The sequence below is a fragment of the Schistocerca gregaria genome, chromosome 4 (genome assembly GCF_023897955.1).
Source record: "Schistocerca gregaria isolate iqSchGreg1 chromosome 4, iqSchGreg1.2, whole genome shotgun sequence".
In the NCBI taxonomy this organism is placed as follows: domain Eukaryota; kingdom Metazoa; phylum Arthropoda; class Insecta; order Orthoptera; family Acrididae; genus Schistocerca; species Schistocerca gregaria.
Genome location: NC_064923.1, coordinates 514,304,241 through 514,323,508, shown reverse-complemented (window position 1 = coordinate 514,323,508; position 19,268 = coordinate 514,304,241). Strand labels below are relative to the sequence as shown.

The 19,268-nt window shown below is 38.1% G+C and overlaps 1 protein-coding gene across 1 annotated transcript in view; it reads right to left on the bottom strand.

Annotated features, from left to right (window-relative positions):
* Positions 1-298: 298 nt before the first annotated feature.
* The window catches only part of LOC126266906 (atrial natriuretic peptide receptor 1-like), a 1,198,842-nt gene continuing 1,179,872 nt past the window's right edge, over positions 299-19,268 (bottom strand). The window contains exons 9-10 of the mRNA XM_049971583.1: positions 18,530-18,882; positions 299-3,866 (exon numbers count right to left, since the gene is read on the bottom strand). Of these exons, the coding sequence (XP_049827540.1) occupies positions 18,550-18,882 (333 nt within the window). The 3' untranslated portion in view covers positions 299-3,866; positions 18,530-18,549. The remainder of the gene's footprint in view (positions 3,867-18,529; positions 18,883-19,268) is intronic.

Genomic DNA, 19,268 nt, shown 5'->3' with positions numbered 1-19,268 from the left:
CCAATTTTTGTGTATGATTAGCTGATTTGTGTTATAGGATTATAAAAATTCTAATCAGTATTCTGAAGAGTAGGTACTGACTCGTTCCATGAGCAGGTAAGCTTTGGCTCAAATGGAACCTGCAAAATAATAACTAAATAAATAATAGGTAGGCAAATTTCCTCTACAATGCTTTGAGTATTTATGTGTGATAAATATATATACATATATAATATGAACTGTGAATTGGTAAGATACGTCACCCACTATAAATACTGTCATGAGGGTATAATGTAAAACATATTTATGCAAGTAAATTTTGTTTAAAATTTGTCTTTTATTGCAAAATGTAAAGTCTGTAACAAGATATTTGATGGTAGCATTGTTAAAGAGTACAATATTTATTTCACAGTGAAATAACATTTAATAATTTATTACCTTGTTATAAACTATATCTCAGATAACTTTGGTACAATATTATTTGCATGAATACTTTGTTCAGTAAAATATTTCTTACATTCTTTTTCAATAGCATTTTCTTAGAAGATTGTTATTTGATATGTACATTAATCTACTTTCATGTACTAATCTAATTAATTTACATATATATCAAGTGGTAAGAAAGACATATTTAGGTACAGCTCTTTTCAGTTTAAAGTGTGTCAGAGCATGTTTCCACCGTCAATAATTACAGATTTGTACATCTATACAGAGCTTGTTTCACTAAATAGCAGATGCGTTGGGTTTCTGAAGTGTAACAAGCTGATTTATTATTACAAGCATGCTCTTAAAAACAGCAACAATATCTAAATTTAAAACTTTGTAACATAATGTAGGCCACATATATAAACTAACAACAAATTTATATACACAAGTTATTTACATCATTTAGATCACCATTCTTTCTCCTTTCATGACTAATTACATATAATTAACACACTGGACTAGCTTTTAACAATGAGTAACTTGATAAGTTATATTCTCAGAATTGAAGAAGCTATATATTTCTTTGTTTAATGATGTACAACCAAAAATAGAAAAAACAAGATTGCATTATAGCATTGGAATAATAAACATACAGTTTGATAATTGTAAAAACTTTTTGTTTATGTGAAAAGTGATTCTGTTTCATACACTTCACATTCTTGAGTTTGACAGTGTTTTAATATTGTTTGCTATCACATGTGAATTCTTGGCCCCTTCACATACTCTCTTTCAGCTGACCACAAAATTTTTTGAGTGGACTTATTTTGTATTTCTGTTGTAAGCCTAAAATAACAAATAGGTACAGGGGCACACAATTTTGGCACATTTACCATGTCATAGATTATGTAATTACATAAAAATACATAAACTTGAACAGCAGCAACCACTAAAAACAAATTTGCAACATGAAGTTTTCTGCTACAACTTTTATTTTCCCACTTTATATATAGTTCCTTAAGGCATCACAATTCAGTACCAAATTATATTTCATATTTTTGTTTTCATGTTTCTTCACTGATTCTCACTGTTGTTTAATACATTGATAGGTAACATTTCAGGAAGAGATAGGTTTCTGTGACATCATTCTAGTGGATGATGATGTTTTGTTGGTTGACAATTGAGATATTCACTACAAAAATAACTCGTGTCAAAAATATCCCTTCTTCAGGTGATCCCTACTATTTTAATAAAAAAAGTGCCATTGAAGTGACTTAACTATGACTAGCCACTAAGAAAATTTTATAAAGTACAATCTTAACTGATTTTAGTTTTGTTTTCATTAGAAAGTTAACATGTCAACAAGGCAGAATAACACAGTATCTGCACTAATTATGAATATCTATACTAATGTTTACTTAAAATTAAAAAATAAAAGAACTCACAACAAAATCAAATGAACCAGTCCTCATCTAGTTTTGTCAGTTTTGGTCCATCATTTTCTTACTTGGAAGTATTTTGTGCCTTCATGTTTTAGTTCTCATTGAACAAGTAAAGAAAGAGCCTTGAGATTTTGACGGCATGTTCTTCCTCCTTTGTAATACTGAGGTGACGTTTTCTTACTCTTTAGCAAAGTGATAGGCTGTGATAAACATTGTGTGTTGGACTGTGCCTCATACTCAGATCTGCCTCTTGTGGTCAGCATTTTGTCAACTGCCCTTTCCAAACTCACCTTGTGAATCCACTCTAAGCTTAAACTTGTCACTTGCTCTCCTCCACACTTTTGTGTGTTTGTTTTGATGAAAGCTTTGGCCAAACCTTCAATGTGTAACAGCCTTTTTGTTTTACATGTCTGCAACTCAACATGTCATCTTTATGGTGAGTAGCAATATATCATTTTCATAATATTGTTGATATTCCAAACTGAACTTGCCATTGTTTAAATATTAGTGTGTCAGTGTCCCTGTGTAAGTCTTTCAATTGGACAGCAGTTTGGTGACTTGTGTGTCCAACCTACCCCAGTTAGCCAAATGGGGATAGGGGACCTACAGTTTAACATGAAATTCAAACCATGTGCCATTTCTGCCAACTCCTGATGTCGCTGAGAGGTGAAGGCTAGGTTAAAAAACACACAAAAAAATCCTTGGTCCAACTGGGATTTGATCTCACAACCCCTCAGTTTCCAGACATGAGTGTTACTGCTAGACTACCAGACTTAACAGGTGAGCTACTATTTTCCAGTGTAGTAACATACTTGTAAAGTTCTCTCAATTTTAAGATCTATTTCCAAATGTCTTATTGGAAGGGTGAATACCTTACAGGATTTATACTTGTCCAGAAAATATTGTGTATTTTCATCAGCATTGGGAATTCATGCTGGTATTTCTTAGTGGACTTGCCAACGAAGCTACAAGGCAGACTCTTTGGTTTGAGTAAAGATTTGTGATGTTCCCTGATACACTCTGAATACCTAAGGAACTGAAGAAGACTGTTAATATTTCTTTTCCCCTCATAACCTTCAGGATAAATATTGTTTACAAGCAGATAATTGCATAACATTGTGCCTGACCTCAAGTAATGCATGAAAAGCCATGAATCTATCTGTCTACTATGCTCAATACTTAAACTTTATTGTAAAGAAAAATAGTATGCATGAAAGTGATTGCAGACAGAGTAATTGAATCAACTTTGCCACCATTAGCCCCTTCCTCAGTAACTAATTTTTGTTGCTTCATATTTCCAAATCTAATAAAACACAGACAAAAGAAAATCTTGTTTTTGTTTTCACTCCATTCCAAAGAGCTCTGTATAAATCAGCTCTCTTTGTCCAGCTATTGCTGGTTGAAAAAAGAAAGTCACATTTAGTGCATATCAATTCTGCTACATATATAAACAATGGAAAACCCAGAATGGAATAACAGTAACACTATGAATTAGAATAGATTCTTATTCACCACATACAGGAGGTGTTGAGTGGAAGACATTCAGGTTGGATATTACCAGCTTTTGGGGACAAAATCCTTCATCAGAAGAACCCCCCCCCCCCCCCCCCCCACCTCTCTCTCTCTCTCTCTCTCTCTCTCTCTCTCTCTCTCTCTCTCTCTCAGACATATTTAACTGAATCAAACTATGAGTTTCAGCCTCGGCCACTAGTCAACAATCACCCTCACACCACCCCCACCATCCCTCTCCTCCTTTTAGTCTTTGGTGCTTGTACTGAACTGCTACAAAGTTAAGGGAAAGCAAGTACTAGAAGCACTTTATTGTGATTTATTGTGAAAGTAAATGTGTGTTTATGCAAAGAAAGAATGGTGCCTAATGATAAAGATGAGTATTTTTTTTTTTTTTGCATCATGTAGTTCATTTGCATTTCCAGAGAACTAATAATTACATATGTACTTGTACTATACTGTAGCACACGAATGAGGTCTTCTGTAAGGTTGGTCCTTCCACTTGATTAGCACCTGAAATAAATATAAAAACGGAAGAGAAACAGTGAAATATAATTCTATATAGTGGGCTATGGAATAAATATGTTTTCATTTTAACTAAACTAAGACAAAGACTATTCTGATAAAAATAAATGTAGGAAAGGAGCACTACAGTGAGAGGCTACTCACTGACTAACAGAATTGTAAATGTTTGTTGTGGGATGTGCTTATCCTCTGTCACAATATGTATCTGGTAGCATGAAACCAAACAGCAAACCAGAGTCATAATCAACTCCTACAGCAATCACATCCATTCTTATGCAGAACCCCCCTTAGCTTTCCAATAGTAGTGTTAAGAATCAGAAGAAATCCCCAACATACAATGCAGGAAATCATCCCAGTATCGTACACTAGTCAGGCCACATCCTACACATCTTGTGACTTTATGGAGAGTCATGGGCCAAATAACTGAAATCTCTGCTGGCACCATACTTCCAGTGCTGGTCCTTTTCCATGAAGTTACTGGACTGGAACATTACTTCTTTTTCAGTCTAGATGTGAAATTCCTGGGATTTGAACTGTGATCTGAGTATTAGTTCATAAGTGAATAGAACATTGCCTCATTTTTCCTTGCTTTTATTTATACCTATTGTGAGTTATAATGGAAAGCCTAGGGTGGAATAATAACAAAGTTATGAAAAGGATAGATTGCTGCTCACCATATAGAGGAGATGTGAAATCACAGATAGGCACAAGAAAAAGACTGCTATACATTTTAGTTTTCAACCAAAAGGCCTTTTACCAAAATAGAAAACACACATACAAACACAATTCACAGATGACCACTGTCTCTGACCACTGTGGATGACTGTGACGATGCCTGATGGGAGCAGAAATCTGGCAAAAGTGGTGGAGGTAAGGAAGAGGCATGGGTTGGGGAGGAAGAGGGTTATTAGGGTAGAAGTTTGACAGATAGAGAAGTTTGACAGATAGACAGCTTGTTACTTGTCTTATACACATAGAAAGCAGCACAGCGGCTACAGCTTACTTTGTAGATCACATGGCTGCTTTCACAGGTAGCTCTGCATTTGATGGGATAGATGATGCCAGTGACCAGACTAGAACAGAAGGAGGTGGGAAGATGTATGGGGTGGGTCATGTATCTAGCTCTGTTGCAGGGGCAAGGGGTTGGAAGGGGGGGATGGGGGTGGAGTAGGGAAAGATAAGGAATGGATATTGTTTAGGTTGAGTGGTTGGTGGAGTACCACTGTGGAAAGATTGGGAAGAATGGTGGATTGGATATTCCTCATTTTACGGAATGATGAGAGGTAGTTGGAACCATGTCTGAGGATGGATTCCATTAGTGTAGTCCTGAAAATTATGGAGTCATGAAAGAGTGCTCCTTTGTGGATGGCAGACATGAGGAGGTGATAGGTGACTGGAGAGACAAAGTACAGGAGATCTGCTTCTTCACCAGGTTTGGAGAGTAACTTTGGTCTAAGAAGGCCTCAGTGTGGTCTTTAATATAACTGGAGAGAGACTGCTTGTCACTACAGATGCAATGGTCATGAGTGGCTAGGTTATATGGAATGGGTAGCAGCTGTCAGAGTGGGGGTATTGCTAATGGTTGGTATGCTTGATATGGATGGAGGTACTGATACAGCCATCCTTGAGGTGGAGGTCAACATCAAGGACAGTGGCTTGTTGGGCTAAGGAGAACCAGATGAGGTGGATGGGAGAGAAGGTGTTGAGGTTCTGGAGGAATGTGCATAGGATTTCCTTGGTTCAGATCATGAAGATGTCATCAATGAATCAGACCAGGTGAGGGGTTTGGGATTCTCAGTGGTTGGGAAGGATACGTCTAGATAGACCAAAAATGGGTTGGCATAGGATTAGGTCATGTGGGTGCAAATTGGTGTACCATGGGTTTGTTTGTTGATGGTGTCTTCAAAGGAGAAGTAATTGTGGCTTAGGATTTAGTTTTTCATTGTGACCAGGAAGGAGATTGTAAGTCTGAAGTCAGTCAGATATTGGGGAAGGTAGTGTTCAACAGCAGCAATGCTACATTAGTATAAAGGGAAGAGGTGGGGTGTACTGGGTAGTTGGGTTTATGGACTTTAGGAAACATGAAAAAGGTAAGTGTGTGGAGAGGGTAAGGGTGAGGAGAGAGATAGACTCAGGGGAGAGGTTCTGGGATGGGCTTAAGGAGTTGAGGAAGAACTGATGGATTTCTGGAATGGGGTCACTGTGGCTAGGTTTATAGGTGGATGGGTCTGACAGCCAGTGGAGTCCCTCTGTGAGGTTAATTCCTGCAGTACAAATCACAATGGTGGAGCCTTTGTTGGCAATAGGATTATAAGGGCAGGATAAATTTTTATGTGGAGGTTTGCAGTTCCTTCTGCAGATGTAAGGTTGGTTTCCATTCTGAGGGGTTCGGCAATGATGGCGAGGCAGGGTTAGAGGTTAAGAAACTCTGGAATGTTAACAGAGGGTGAATTAAGAGCAGTCAGTGTGGATCATGTTTGGATGGAGGAGTGAAATGTGCCAGGCAGGGTTCAATATTGGCTTTGGATTTACTTGTAATCTGATTAGTAGGGTTGATGCTGACAAAGTGTTTCCACTGCAGCTGTCTGTAGGGAGATAAGGTCTTTAACAAGTTCAGCATGAGTGAATTTGAGAGTGGAAAAAAAGTTAAGGTCATTGGAAAGAACTTATACTTCTGTGGGACTAAGTCTTTTGGAATGAAGGTTCACATTATGTTTTGGGACAGTTTAGGGTCTGGCTTCTTTATGGTGGTGGGAGGGAGTTTCTGAGTGTGTGGTAAATGTAGTAGGTCTCTAAGGCAGGGTATATCAGCTATGAGGGAATGTGGTTGAGTTTTGGTGGCTTTTGTAAAGGTGATTGATGATGGTATTTCAAGCATGGGACTAGGAGGTAAACAGGCTGGAGAATTTTTTGAGGTGGCATTGTACATGCTCCTCAGATTCTGAAGGGCACAAGTTTCACTTTGAGAGACTGGATGCAGGAATTTGGAATTGCAGAGTAGGAGAATTTTACCAGAGAAGAGGAAGTATTGCATGGAGGTTTGGACCTGATTTACATGGTTCTGCAAGACTAGGTTGATGAGGGATGTGGACTGATGAAATCTGAACAGATAGAGGTCATCATGGAAGGAGGGCTTAAAACTGGAAATGGATATTTCTGATACATGAATTACTTGGGGAGATTCCACGAGCTAGGCAACAACACAGCAACAGTGTCTGTACTCGATTCTGGATGTGGCTAGGAAAATTTTTATGTACTGGTGCAAGTGGATGGAGCAAGGATCCTTAGCAAAGGATAAAAAATGTATAAACAATGTAAAATATGCAAAAATATGCAGGGAAACCTTACAAAAAGGATGGAATGGATGAAGAATGAGGAAACAAGGTGAAACCTGATGGAGTAGAGCTTACAGAGAAGGGTGAAAATAAACTAAAATCAATGTGAAAACACAATGAGATGAAAGAGAAAAATAAATAAAAAGATGATAGTGGCATTCAGGTCATTGGATGGACATGTGTGAAGATGCTTCCAATCTCTTGCCTCATGGCTCTTATCCCTGCAATAGATACAAATACAAGACCTAACCCATACATCCTCTCACCAATGTCTACTTCAGACCAGTCACAGCCATCTGCTATTTCATCAAAGGCAGGGCTAGCTGTGGAACCAACTATGTGATCTACAGTCTAAGCTGCAAACCACTGTGCTGCTTCCCGTGTGCACATGGCAACTAACAAGCTATCTGTCCACATACATGTCCACTGCCAAACTGTGTCCAAAAGACAGTCGAGTCACCCAGTTGCTGAGCTTTCTGCCCAAAATGATATGCTTCACTTTAGTGACTACTTCACATGGTGCACTGTCTGGTTCCTTCCTACCAACACCAGCTTTCCTGAATTGCGCTTGTGAAAACTCTCCCTGCAATATATCCATGTTCCCATAACCACCCTGATCTCATCCTTCATTAGTCACTGTCCTTCACCTACCTACACCATTCCCTGCTCTTACTCCAGCACTTCACAGCCTTCTATTCTGACAATGTACCAACTAGTCTCTTTCTCCTTTTCTCCTTCTCTCCTTTTCTGCACCCCTTTTGCCCCCTCTCCCACCACAGGTCCTGACTGCACCTAGTAGCCCTAACCTGCCCCCATATCATTCCTGCACTCTCCCACAAGCAGTGCTACACCTTTCTCCACACCTACCCTGCTCTCCCTCCTCTTCCCCACACCACGTCAGTCATTCTGAAGTCTGGTCGCAGTGGAGGGAGATTGTGGTCATGTGTGTACAAGCTGTACTTGTGTGACTGTGTCTGTTTTCTTTTTTAGAAGAAGGCCTTTTGGCCAAAATCTTAAATTAGAGCAGTCTTTTAGTTGTTTTTGTGCCTGTCTTCAACTTAATGTCTCCTCTATATGATTGGTAGCAATTTGTTCTTTTCATAATATTATGAGTTACTGTTTTTTATATGTTAAATTGTCTTACGTAGAAAACTGACTCCCTCAGTTTCCTGTTGACTTTATGTTACAAGTTACCCCTTTTTGTCATGTCATTACATCAAGCTCTGAAGCAATTTGCCATACAGGTACCTACACCATCCTCTCATGCACATGTAACTCAGAGATGTATAATGTCATCTTCTATCACTTGAGCATTTCTGCTGATTTGTCCTTTAAGCAGTTACTTGCAGCATCATCAACTTACAGCTACTTTGTTGCTTCATCTTGTGGTTGTTCAGTTTCTAAAGGTGCTGGAAGAAGGAAGGGAGGATTAGGAGAAGGAGAAATACTGGTGAATGGGGTCAGACAAGAATCTTTAAGCCCTGTACGAAAATGATACTAAATGTTTTCTGTATCAAAATCTATGATTATTTTATGCAAAAAAGAATAAAATCTCTTGTCAGTTGCAAGCCATTCACAAAATCAAACCACTTATCGATGGTAGGCAATGAAAACCTCGTAACTCCATCTGTTTTGAAAACCTCATAATTCCAGTAACCAGTAACTCCATTACCAGAGAGAGCCTTGAAAGTGCATGGATTCTCTAATATCTCAATAACTAGGCTTCTATTATACAGTTACAAATGTAGCAGCATTATCTGTGTCACTTTACATTTTTTGGAGAAACCGCTTTTGTTTCTCCTGTAAAATTTAACAAAATGGAGTTATGAGGTTTTCATTGCCTACCATCACTATGATTAAGAAAAAGCACTCCATCATCAGGCCACAAGTGGCCTATCGGGACCATCCGACGGCTGTGTCATCCTCAGATGAGGATGTGGATAGGAGTGGCGTGTGGTCAGCACTCCGCTCTCCCGGTCGTTATGATGGTTTTCTTTGACCGGAGCCGCTACTATTCAGTCGAGTAGCTCCTCAGTTTGCGTCATGAGGCTGAGTGCACCCCGAAAAATGGCAACAACACATGGCGGCCCGGATGGTCACCCATCCAAGTGCCGGCCACACTCGACAGCACTTAACTTTGGTGATCTGACGGGAACCGGTGTATCCACTGCGGCAAGGCCAATGCCACTATGATTAAGAAGACATGTTAAAATGTGTGATTACTGAACTAACTAACTTCATCCATGTTCCTTTCATTTTATGGGTGTCTTGCCATTGATTCTACCTTTAAAAATACCTGTCTGGACGTTTATGTCACTTAAGAACTAACCAGAATGCTAATGAAAGGTGTACAGATTTTAACAATTTTACTTAATGTTGAATCAGAGTCTTGCATTCCTTTTGTTTAATTGACTTTATAAGTGCTTCAGTGCCATTGTTATGTGTCTCCAAGATATCCATATAGAAACATATTCTTAAAAAAACCCTGTACAGGTATCCATCATTCACCCGTAATCAAGTTTTACAGAAGCTTTATACAGGAACAGATATTGCACTAACAATGGGAATTGCAAAGAAGGATGAAAACAAAATTATATCTGATGCATAGTTTTCTCCCTCTGAAATTTGTCACTGAAAACCTAAACACAAAACAGTGTCAGGACAGGAAGAAATTTGTGAATATAGACAGACAAGCAAATTTTCAGACACCACTGGTGGCTTTTTAAGAGAATATTGTGATCATATTGTGATCTACAGAAAGTTAAAACACATTTATAATTCCATAGAAGAAGAAAATTGGATGATGTATTTATTGGAAACATAGCTGCCTCTAATAGAACCAGATTGTTAACAGCTGACATATGCTGCCTGATAAATCACTAATAGCTGTGAGAGAAGCTTCTTATTTCCAAACCAAATGACAGATTACAGTTCTGCACCTACTAAATTAGTGTGGTGCACCAGTAACAGTTGAGGTGTATTTTATCTTCTTCTAGAGTTAACAGAAGAATAAAAATTGCTTTCCTTCTTCAGCTGAGCAATTGTCCTGTATGCCATATTTTATTAAAGAATATTAGGATTTCCTTTGATATGTTTCCAAGATGCTGAAGTATATTATATTGAATTCAGCTGCTATAAGGAACATTGTCATTAGCCTCATGTAATCCTGAACCCCATGTAAATTTACTATTGGAGCCACAGTGATTCATCTTAGGAGATTGCTTGGTTTGAGACTGAGCCACCTTTGCAGTATCAATTAGCTGTTAGTGTCACTCATCTTTTTTTGTATCAAGACATGGCTTTCTGTATGCAAAGGAGTTAAGTTAGGTAACTGGTGCCTAGTACACATTTTGTTCTTTTTAAGATGAGCTATCATAGAGAAAAATATCTATGAGTCCAGTTTGTGTTTAATTTCCCAAGTAGTTGATGAATATGATTTCAAAGTTAGCCTACTGCGTAAATGAAAAGACACACTTGCTAGAACTAAATATTATGCCATGTACATTATGTTTGTATTAATACATATACTGATGTTTGTTGTCCATGTGGCAGTGGTGAATCAGTTAGCAGCATGTATTAGGGTGTCTATTTGACAAAGACAGTAGTGCCGAAATTTCTACCTTTAGCCGTTAGATGCAGTATGGAATAGGCTTGCAAATGATAGCCCTGAAGGAAACTAAATGAAGAGGGGCTAAGGAGCAACTACTTTACTGTTGTTATTAATGAATTCCTTGTTATGTATTACAAAAGTAATAGTATTCTCCATGTGCTTGAGAAAGATGGGAGCATGGACAGAAGAGTTAGCCAACTGTGCAGGCATCACACAAGGAGATAAGGAAATAGGCCACAGAAAGAGCATTGTGAGCAATCCAAACACAACTGAAATGTTGAGGTACCTCACAGGCTGTTCCATAATTGATGTTTTGCTTCTGTACACATTCACCTCCCCAAGGCACAGCAGAACTAGTTACATGTTTAGTTTCAATAATTTCTGATTTATTTCACATCCAGTACAAATGTTTCAGTTGTTCTGGAAGACATAATTTTAGAGCCTTAGGTGGTCCAGCCTGTATAAGCCACAGCTAACTGGAAGTTTGCAGTGTGAGATTTACACATATTATGCCAGATGCTGGGTTTAATCACAGGCAAGCTCCACCAAAGCACTGTCTTTTGAGGAAGTCAACTGAGAATAATAGAGCTAAGTGGTGCAGCATTATTGTGCTGATGGTACACTATAAGGCACTAGAGTAGAAGCGCTTTCAGTGACATGACTACTGGGAAGTTTCTTTATAAAAATACAACTATATTTTATTTCTGGTTTTGTTAATCTCAGTCTTTTATCATCATAGAGGTTGGTCACCTTTGGAAAGTTAGGAATACACTTATTTTTGTATGATGTAGGAGAAATAATTATCTACAGTTAAACTGAAATTGGCTTCATTATCGGCTATGAATATCAATACCTCATCTTCCTGTCTTGTATGGTCACTATAATAATGACTGCAGTACTACCTGCTGCAGGGAGGAATTTAGGATGGTGTGTTTACTAAAAATATGTAGCAGCTGTCAAAATGGATGTGTAGCTGACAAATTGTAGGTTTGATTCAACAGAGTTTCTTATGAGGCCATCAGTGAGGTAAAGGTGCTTTCTGTATGGAAGGCTGTTTACTGAGTTGAAGTGGACTGAGTAAATAAATTGGGAATCAGTTTGAGATTAATGAATGTGAACTCTCATAAAAAGGATTCCTCAAAGACATATAAGGCAATTCAAGAAATCTGGGGACATAGACCGATAAAATCACTACTGGGAATTTTCATCCAACGGTCCTGAGCATACAGTTGGTCATGAATATGAAGGTGTTGTTGTGGTCTTCAGTCCTGAGACTGGTTTGATGCAGCTCTCCTGTGCAAGCTTCTTCATCTCCCAGTACCTACTGCAACCTGCATCCTTCTGAATCTGCTTAGTGTATTCATCTCTTGGTCTACCTTTGCGATTTTTACCCTCCACGCTGCCCTCCAATACTAAATTGGTGATCCCTTGATGCCTCAGAACATGTCCTACCAACGTGTCCCTTCTTCTTGTCAAGTTGTACCACAAACTTCTCTTCTCGCCAGTCCTATTCAATACTTCCTCATTATTTATGTGATCTACCCATCTAATCTTCAGCATTCTTCTGTAGCACCACATTTCAAAAGCTTCTATTGTCTTCTTGTCCAAACTATTTATCGTCCATATTTCACTTCCATGCATGGCTACACTCCATACAAACACTTTCAGAAAAGACTTCCTGACACTTAAATCTATACTCGATATTAACAAATTTCTCTTCTTCAGAAACGCTTTCCTTGCCGTTGCCAGTCTACATTTTATATCCTCTATACTTTGACCATCATCAGTTATTTTGCTCCCCAAATAGCAAAACTCCTTTACTACTTGAAGTGTCTCATTTCCTAATCTAATTCCCTCAGCATCACCCGATTTAATTCGACTACATTCCATTATCCTCATTTTGCTTTTGTTGATGTTCATCTTATATGGTCCTCTCAAGACACTGTCCATTCCATTCAACTGCTCTTCCAAGTACTTTGCTGTCTCTGACAGAGTTACAATGTCATCGGCAAACCTCAAAGTTTTTATTTCTTCTCCATGGATTTTAATACCTGCTCCAAATTTTTCTTTTGTTTCCTTTACTGCTTGCTCAATATACAGATTGAATAACATCGGGGAGAGTCTACAACCCTGTCTCACTCCCTTCCCAACCACTGCTTCCCTTTCATGTCCCTCGACTCTTATAACTGCCATCTGGTTTCTGTACAAATTGTAAATAGCCTTTTGCTTTACCCCTGCCTCATGAATTTGATGAAATAAAATTATCTGGTAGTGGTACAAAGTACCCTTCATCATGAAATGTGCGGTGACTTGTAATGCCATCTCATGGGATGTTAAAATGCCCGTACAAGGTGGAAGAGTTAGCAATGATTAACAGCATGAGGATGCAGAGGACTGTGAAATCCACTGAATTAAAGACATGCAATGTGTACCCACAGTAAATGTAGCCTGTAATTGAAAAAATGTCATGATGATCTCCTGATTGCTGAAAACGTCTTTCAGTCTAGATATAGTGGGGATCTGTGAAGTGAAATGAAGAGGAAAAGATAAGGGATTCTGGTTACAAAAGTGTAGGGTAATATCAACAGAGGCAGAAAATGGTGTAATGGGAGTAGGATTTATTATGAATAGGAAGGTAGGTCAGAGAGCGGCTTCTTTGAACAATCCAGTGATAGAGTTATTCTATTCAGAACTGACAGAAGACCAATATCAACACAGTTCAGATATATATACCAACATCACAAGCAGAAGATGAAGGGACATAAATGAATATAAGGATACTGAATGGGTAATTCAGTATGTAAACGGAGATGATAATCTAATAATTGTGGTGTTTCCTTCCTCTTCTGGTAGAAGGGGAAGGAACAGAAGAAAGAGTCGTGGGAGACTATGAGGATGGTATTAGGAATTAGAGAGCAGAAAGACTAACTGAGTTCTGTTACAAAATTTGACTAGTGATAGTGGAAGCACTGTTCAAAAATTACAAGAGGCAGAATCATACATGGAAGAGACCTGGAGATACTGGAAGATTCCAGCTGGAATACATCATGGTCAAACAGAGATTCCAAAATCAGATATTGGATTGTAAAGAGTACCCAGGAAGAGATATATATTGGGAACTCAATGTAGCAGTGATCAAGAGTATCCTGAAATTTAATAGACTTGTCCAGAGGAATCAAACAGCAACGAAGTGGGATACTGAGGTACTGAGGAATGCACATATATAGAAAGGGCATTCACAGAAATTGGTTTCACAAACATAGGTACAAGGAAGGTAACTGTGAAGAAATCACAAGTAACAGAACAAATACACCAACTGCTCAACAAAGGAAGGAAATACAAACTTTTCTAGGTAATATAGCATACAGAAATGTAAATCAGTTAAGAATGAAATAAATAGGAAGTGCAGGAAAGCCAAAGGGAAATGGCAGCAGGAAAAATGTGAAGAAACTGAAAGAGGGATGATCATTGGAAGGATTGACTGAGGGATATATACAAGTCAAAACAGCCTTCAGTGAAACAAAAGTATGTGTGTTAACATTAAGAGGACAATGGGAATTACACTTTAAGTGTAGAGGAGAGAGAAGAGAAGTGGAAAGAGAACACTGAGGGCCTCTACAAGGGGGAGGACTTGTCTGATGATGTGACTGAGATAGGTATGAGAGTCAGTATGGAAGTCATAGGGGATCCAGTATTAGAGTCGGAGATTAATAGTGATTTGGAAGGCTTGTGATCAACTCAGGCAGAAGGGATAGGTACCAGTCCTTCAGAATTTCTGAAATCATTGGAGGAATTAGCAACTAAGTGATTATTCAAGCTGATGTGGGGAATCTATGAGTCTGGAGACAAACCATCAGATTTCTGGAAGAATATCATTCACACAATCCCAAAGAGAGCATCAACAGATAAGTGCAAGAACTACTGAACTCTCAGCATTATGGTTTACACATCCAAGTTACTGACAAGAATAATATAAAGAGGAATGGAAGAGAAAGCTAAAGATCAGTTAGATGACAATCAGTTTTACTTTTGGAAAGGTAAGGACACCAGAGTGACCAATGTGAGATTGCAGTCCGTAATGGAAGCAAGGCTTCAGATAAATCGATGTGTTCATAATACTTGTTGACCTGGACTAAGGATTTGACAATGTAAAATGTTGCAAGCTGTAAGCATTCTGAGAAAAACAGGAGTAAATTGTAGGGAAAGAATGATAATATACAGTATGTACTTTGTACAAGAACCAAGATGGAAAACTAAAAATTGAAGACAAAGAATGAAGCATTCAGATTAAAAAGTGTGTAAGACACTGATGTAGTCTTTCACCCATAATAGAGGGAAACATTCCTCGTGGGAAAAATATATCTAAAAACGAAGATAATGTGACTTACCAAATGAAAGTGATGGGAGGTCGAGAGACACACAAACATACACACAAAATTCAAGCTTTCGCAACCAACGGTTGTTTCATCAGGAAAGAGAGAAGGAGAGGGAAAGACGGAAGGATGTGGGTTTTAAGGGAGAGGGTAAGGAGTCATTCCAATCCCGGGAACGGAGAAACTTACCTTAGGGGGAAAAAGGACAGGTATACACTCGCACACACACCCATATCCATCTGCACATACACAGACACAAGCAGACATTTGGCCTTTACAAATGTCTGCTTGTGTCTGTGTATGTGCTGATGGATATGGGTGTGTGTGCGAGTGTATATCTGTCCTTTTTTCCCCCTAAGGTAAGTCGTTCTGCTCCCGGGATTGGAATGACTCCTTACCCTCTCCCTTAAAACCCACATCCTTTGATCTTTCCCTCTCCTTCCCTCTCCTTCCCTCTTTCCTGATGAAGCAACCGTTGGTTGCGAAAGCTTGAATTTTGTGTGTATGTTTGTGTGTATGTTTGTGTGTCTATCGACCTGCCATCGCTTTTGTTTGGTAAGTCACATCATCTTTGTTTTTAAGAAGCAATGGCAGAAATGAAGGAAAGGTTCAAGAGTGGGATTAAAATTCAGGGTGAAAGGTTATCAATGATAAGATTTGCTCATTTTATGTTGGTATCCTTAGTTAAAGTGAAGAAGAATTACAGGATCTGTTTCATGGGACAAACAGTCTAATGAGTAAAGAAATAGAGAGTAAACTGAAGAAAGTTGAAAGTAATGAGGAGTAGCAGAAATAAGTTTAGTAATAAGCTTAATGTCGAAATTGAAGACCACAAAGTAGGTGAAGTTAAGGAATTCTGCTATCCTGGAAGCAGAATATCACATGAAGGGCAAATCAAGGAGGACATAAGCTGCTAAGTACATGTAAAGAGGGCATTTGTGGCCAAAAGAAGTCCACTGTTACCAAAAATTGACCTTAATATGAGGAAGAAGGTTTTGAGAATGTGAATTAGGAGCACAGCATTGCATGGTAGTGAATCATGAACTGTGGGAAAACCAGAAAAGAAGATAATCAAAGCATCTGAGATGTGATACTATAGAAGGATGTTGAAAATTAGATGGACTGATAAGGTAAAGAATGAGAGGGTGTACACAGAATACTCAAAGAAATCTCTAAGAAAGTAATACATGGAAACCACTGACAAGAATAAGGAAAATGGGGATAGAGCTTGTGTTAAGAATAACCTCCATGGTACTAGAGGGAGCTGCAGTGGGTATAAACTGTAAAAAAAAAAAGTTAAGAGAGTGTGGAATGTGGGCAACAGTTGTATACCTGGAGTTACGATAGTCACTGCGCATAAGATCACATGAGTAGATTGGGGATACTGCTGTGGAGAAAGGTAGCATTGGCAGTGACAGAGTACCAGGTGTAAAGGGACTGCAACTGGGATGGTCAGTGATTAGTTTGTTGGATATGGGAGTGTCAGCTAATTGCAGTAGACTGTGAGGGTATTGGCCTATAAAAGTGTAGATTCTTTCACTGGAACTCTGTGAACAGCCATAGTGAGGTATCCTTGGAGGTAGAATTCAAGAAAGTATGTATTAGGGGAAAGGTGAGAGTGAGAAGAGAGACATTCTGAAGAGGGGCTTTCAGAAGGCATAGAAATCTGAGTAAGGACTGGAAGTCACTCTGGACTTCTGGGTAAGGATCACTGCAGGAAGCCTTGCAGACAGGTGTTTCCATTCACTGATAGAGGTCCTCCACCAGTAATGATAATAGTGTTGTTCAAAATTATGGTGGTGGAGCCTTTATTGATATCATGAGAGTTAATCTCTCATGAGTGCCTTTCATTCATGAAGTGGTTGACATATGTAATGATGTAGAATGGGCTGTGAGGGGGATGAGGGAGTTAGGTGAGGCAAAGTTGCAATGCAGCATGGAAAGTTGTCCCATCTGAACTGCATCCCTCTGTTTCTGGGTGTCATGTGATTGTAATGAGCTGCAGAACACTTGGAAATCATTTAGGTATTTAATATACAGGAAAATATTGGTTCATATATGAGGCATGTTTCTTAAGTAAGTACTGTTTTGAAATAAAAATAAAACAAGTAGACCTTGCTTAGCAATGTTTTTACATAAAAGTCTGCTCTTTAATTTTCTTATCTACATAATCACCGCCAATATTCACTGTGTTTATGTTTGTTTGTGAGTATTTAAAGTGCCTCCTCCAATTGTGAATCTCGAAGATTGTGAAATATGCACAGTGTTCGTTTTATTAGTGCTAAATTTGTTAAAACAGGTGAAATTCATCATCAGATCAGTGGAGTGTGTGGAGAAAACATTATGAGTGATGTGATGGTACAGAAATTGAAGAGAACTTTTAAAGACAACTGTGTGAATGTGCATGATGAAGCACAAAGTGGGTGACCTTCAGTCATACTGACGTTTCTTGCAGAAAGTTGATGAAAAAGTGAGAGAGAAGATTCTTTACTATTGCAGTGTTATGTGATGGGTTTCCTCAAGTGTCAAGAACTGTGCTTTATGCAGCTGTTGTGTAATCAGGTGACGATTTCTATGAGGATGGTACTCAAAAGCATGTTGTATGTTATGATTTCAAAATGGCACTTACTTAACAAATACACCTTTTATAACCTCAGTTGCAGTTTACTCCGACACATAGGAAAAATTATCAAGATTAAGAAGGTTAGCTTCAAATGTGAATGATAACCACAAGCCCATCCACTTGTATGTCATTAATCACAACAGTGATATTAATAACTGCTTGAGCTGCTGACTAATCTGCTTAAAGATGCAACTGAGCTAATCACATAAGAGAAATTCACTTACCTATTGTTAGTAATCTTGTTCTAGTGCTACTTAATGATATATTGGGAAGTAAAATATTTTAGATATGATATTAAGATCTGCATGTTGTGAACCATGTTGGAAAAAAAAGAATGTCAGAGGGCAACAGAGGTGTTTATAACAGCTGCTCTTCAAACATTTTACAAATGATTTCCTTGGAATCAAGAAGAAATTTAATAATTAATCAGATTACCACACATCATATTTCTAATCTGCAAACTCTAAATCAAATTGCCCTCAAAATAGGCAAAATCTCATTATTTTAAATTTGTTGCACATGCAGTCCTGCTCATTCTCTTATCTGGTATGTCTACCAGCAGAATAAATGAGTCTATATCAAGACTAGTGTGACATTCAGTGAAGCTCATAAAATTAAGTATTTACATATGATTTTTAATATTATTTTCACTAACTGAAACTTCTCCTTTTCTTTTAGAAATGAAGTACAATTAAACATCAGAGTTTTACCTTTTAAGCTAAGTAAACAATCACTTCTTTGGAATTGGCTTTTTAATATCACATTGCTGTGCAGCTGATAATTTATTGCCATTTTTAGTTTCAGTCCTGGATGAAACAGCACTTATATTCTTATCTCCTTCTTGCACACAGACATTGTTGCAGGCCTCTGTAACACTCCTCTTTGTATTTCCTGCACCTCCTCTTATTGATACTAAGCCAGTTTCTTCGGCACTAACTGCAAGTGCACAGTTCATGCTGGAATCAGTTACAACAGTAGGCATCTGACCCCTGTTGCCATTTGCCACCACTGGTAGACTTTGTTTTTCACCAAGTAACCAGTAAGTAATTACTTTTCCTTTCCCCTGGAAATAAAAGTAAGAAAAGTTATTACTAAACTGCAATAAATTAATTATTACTAAACTGTAGTAAATTAATGTATCTGAAGAAGTAAAAGTACTGTATCCTAATAGCTGCTCTTTCTACAAATTATTTAATTATTTTGATCTGAGGTAAAAAAAAAATACCTCTCAGTAGCACATTAAATAACAATGCTCATTGAAAATATGCTCCTGTTCTGATATAATAAGATAGGTAAATATGATTCATATGTAATAAATTTTATCCTCTGAGAATAATCAATACACCCATGTAAATGTTAGCAGAATAGCATCAACACTGAAACTTTCTGACATAAGAAAACTGTGTGTTAGACTAATACACGTGAGAATATTTATAAGGAATGTCTGGA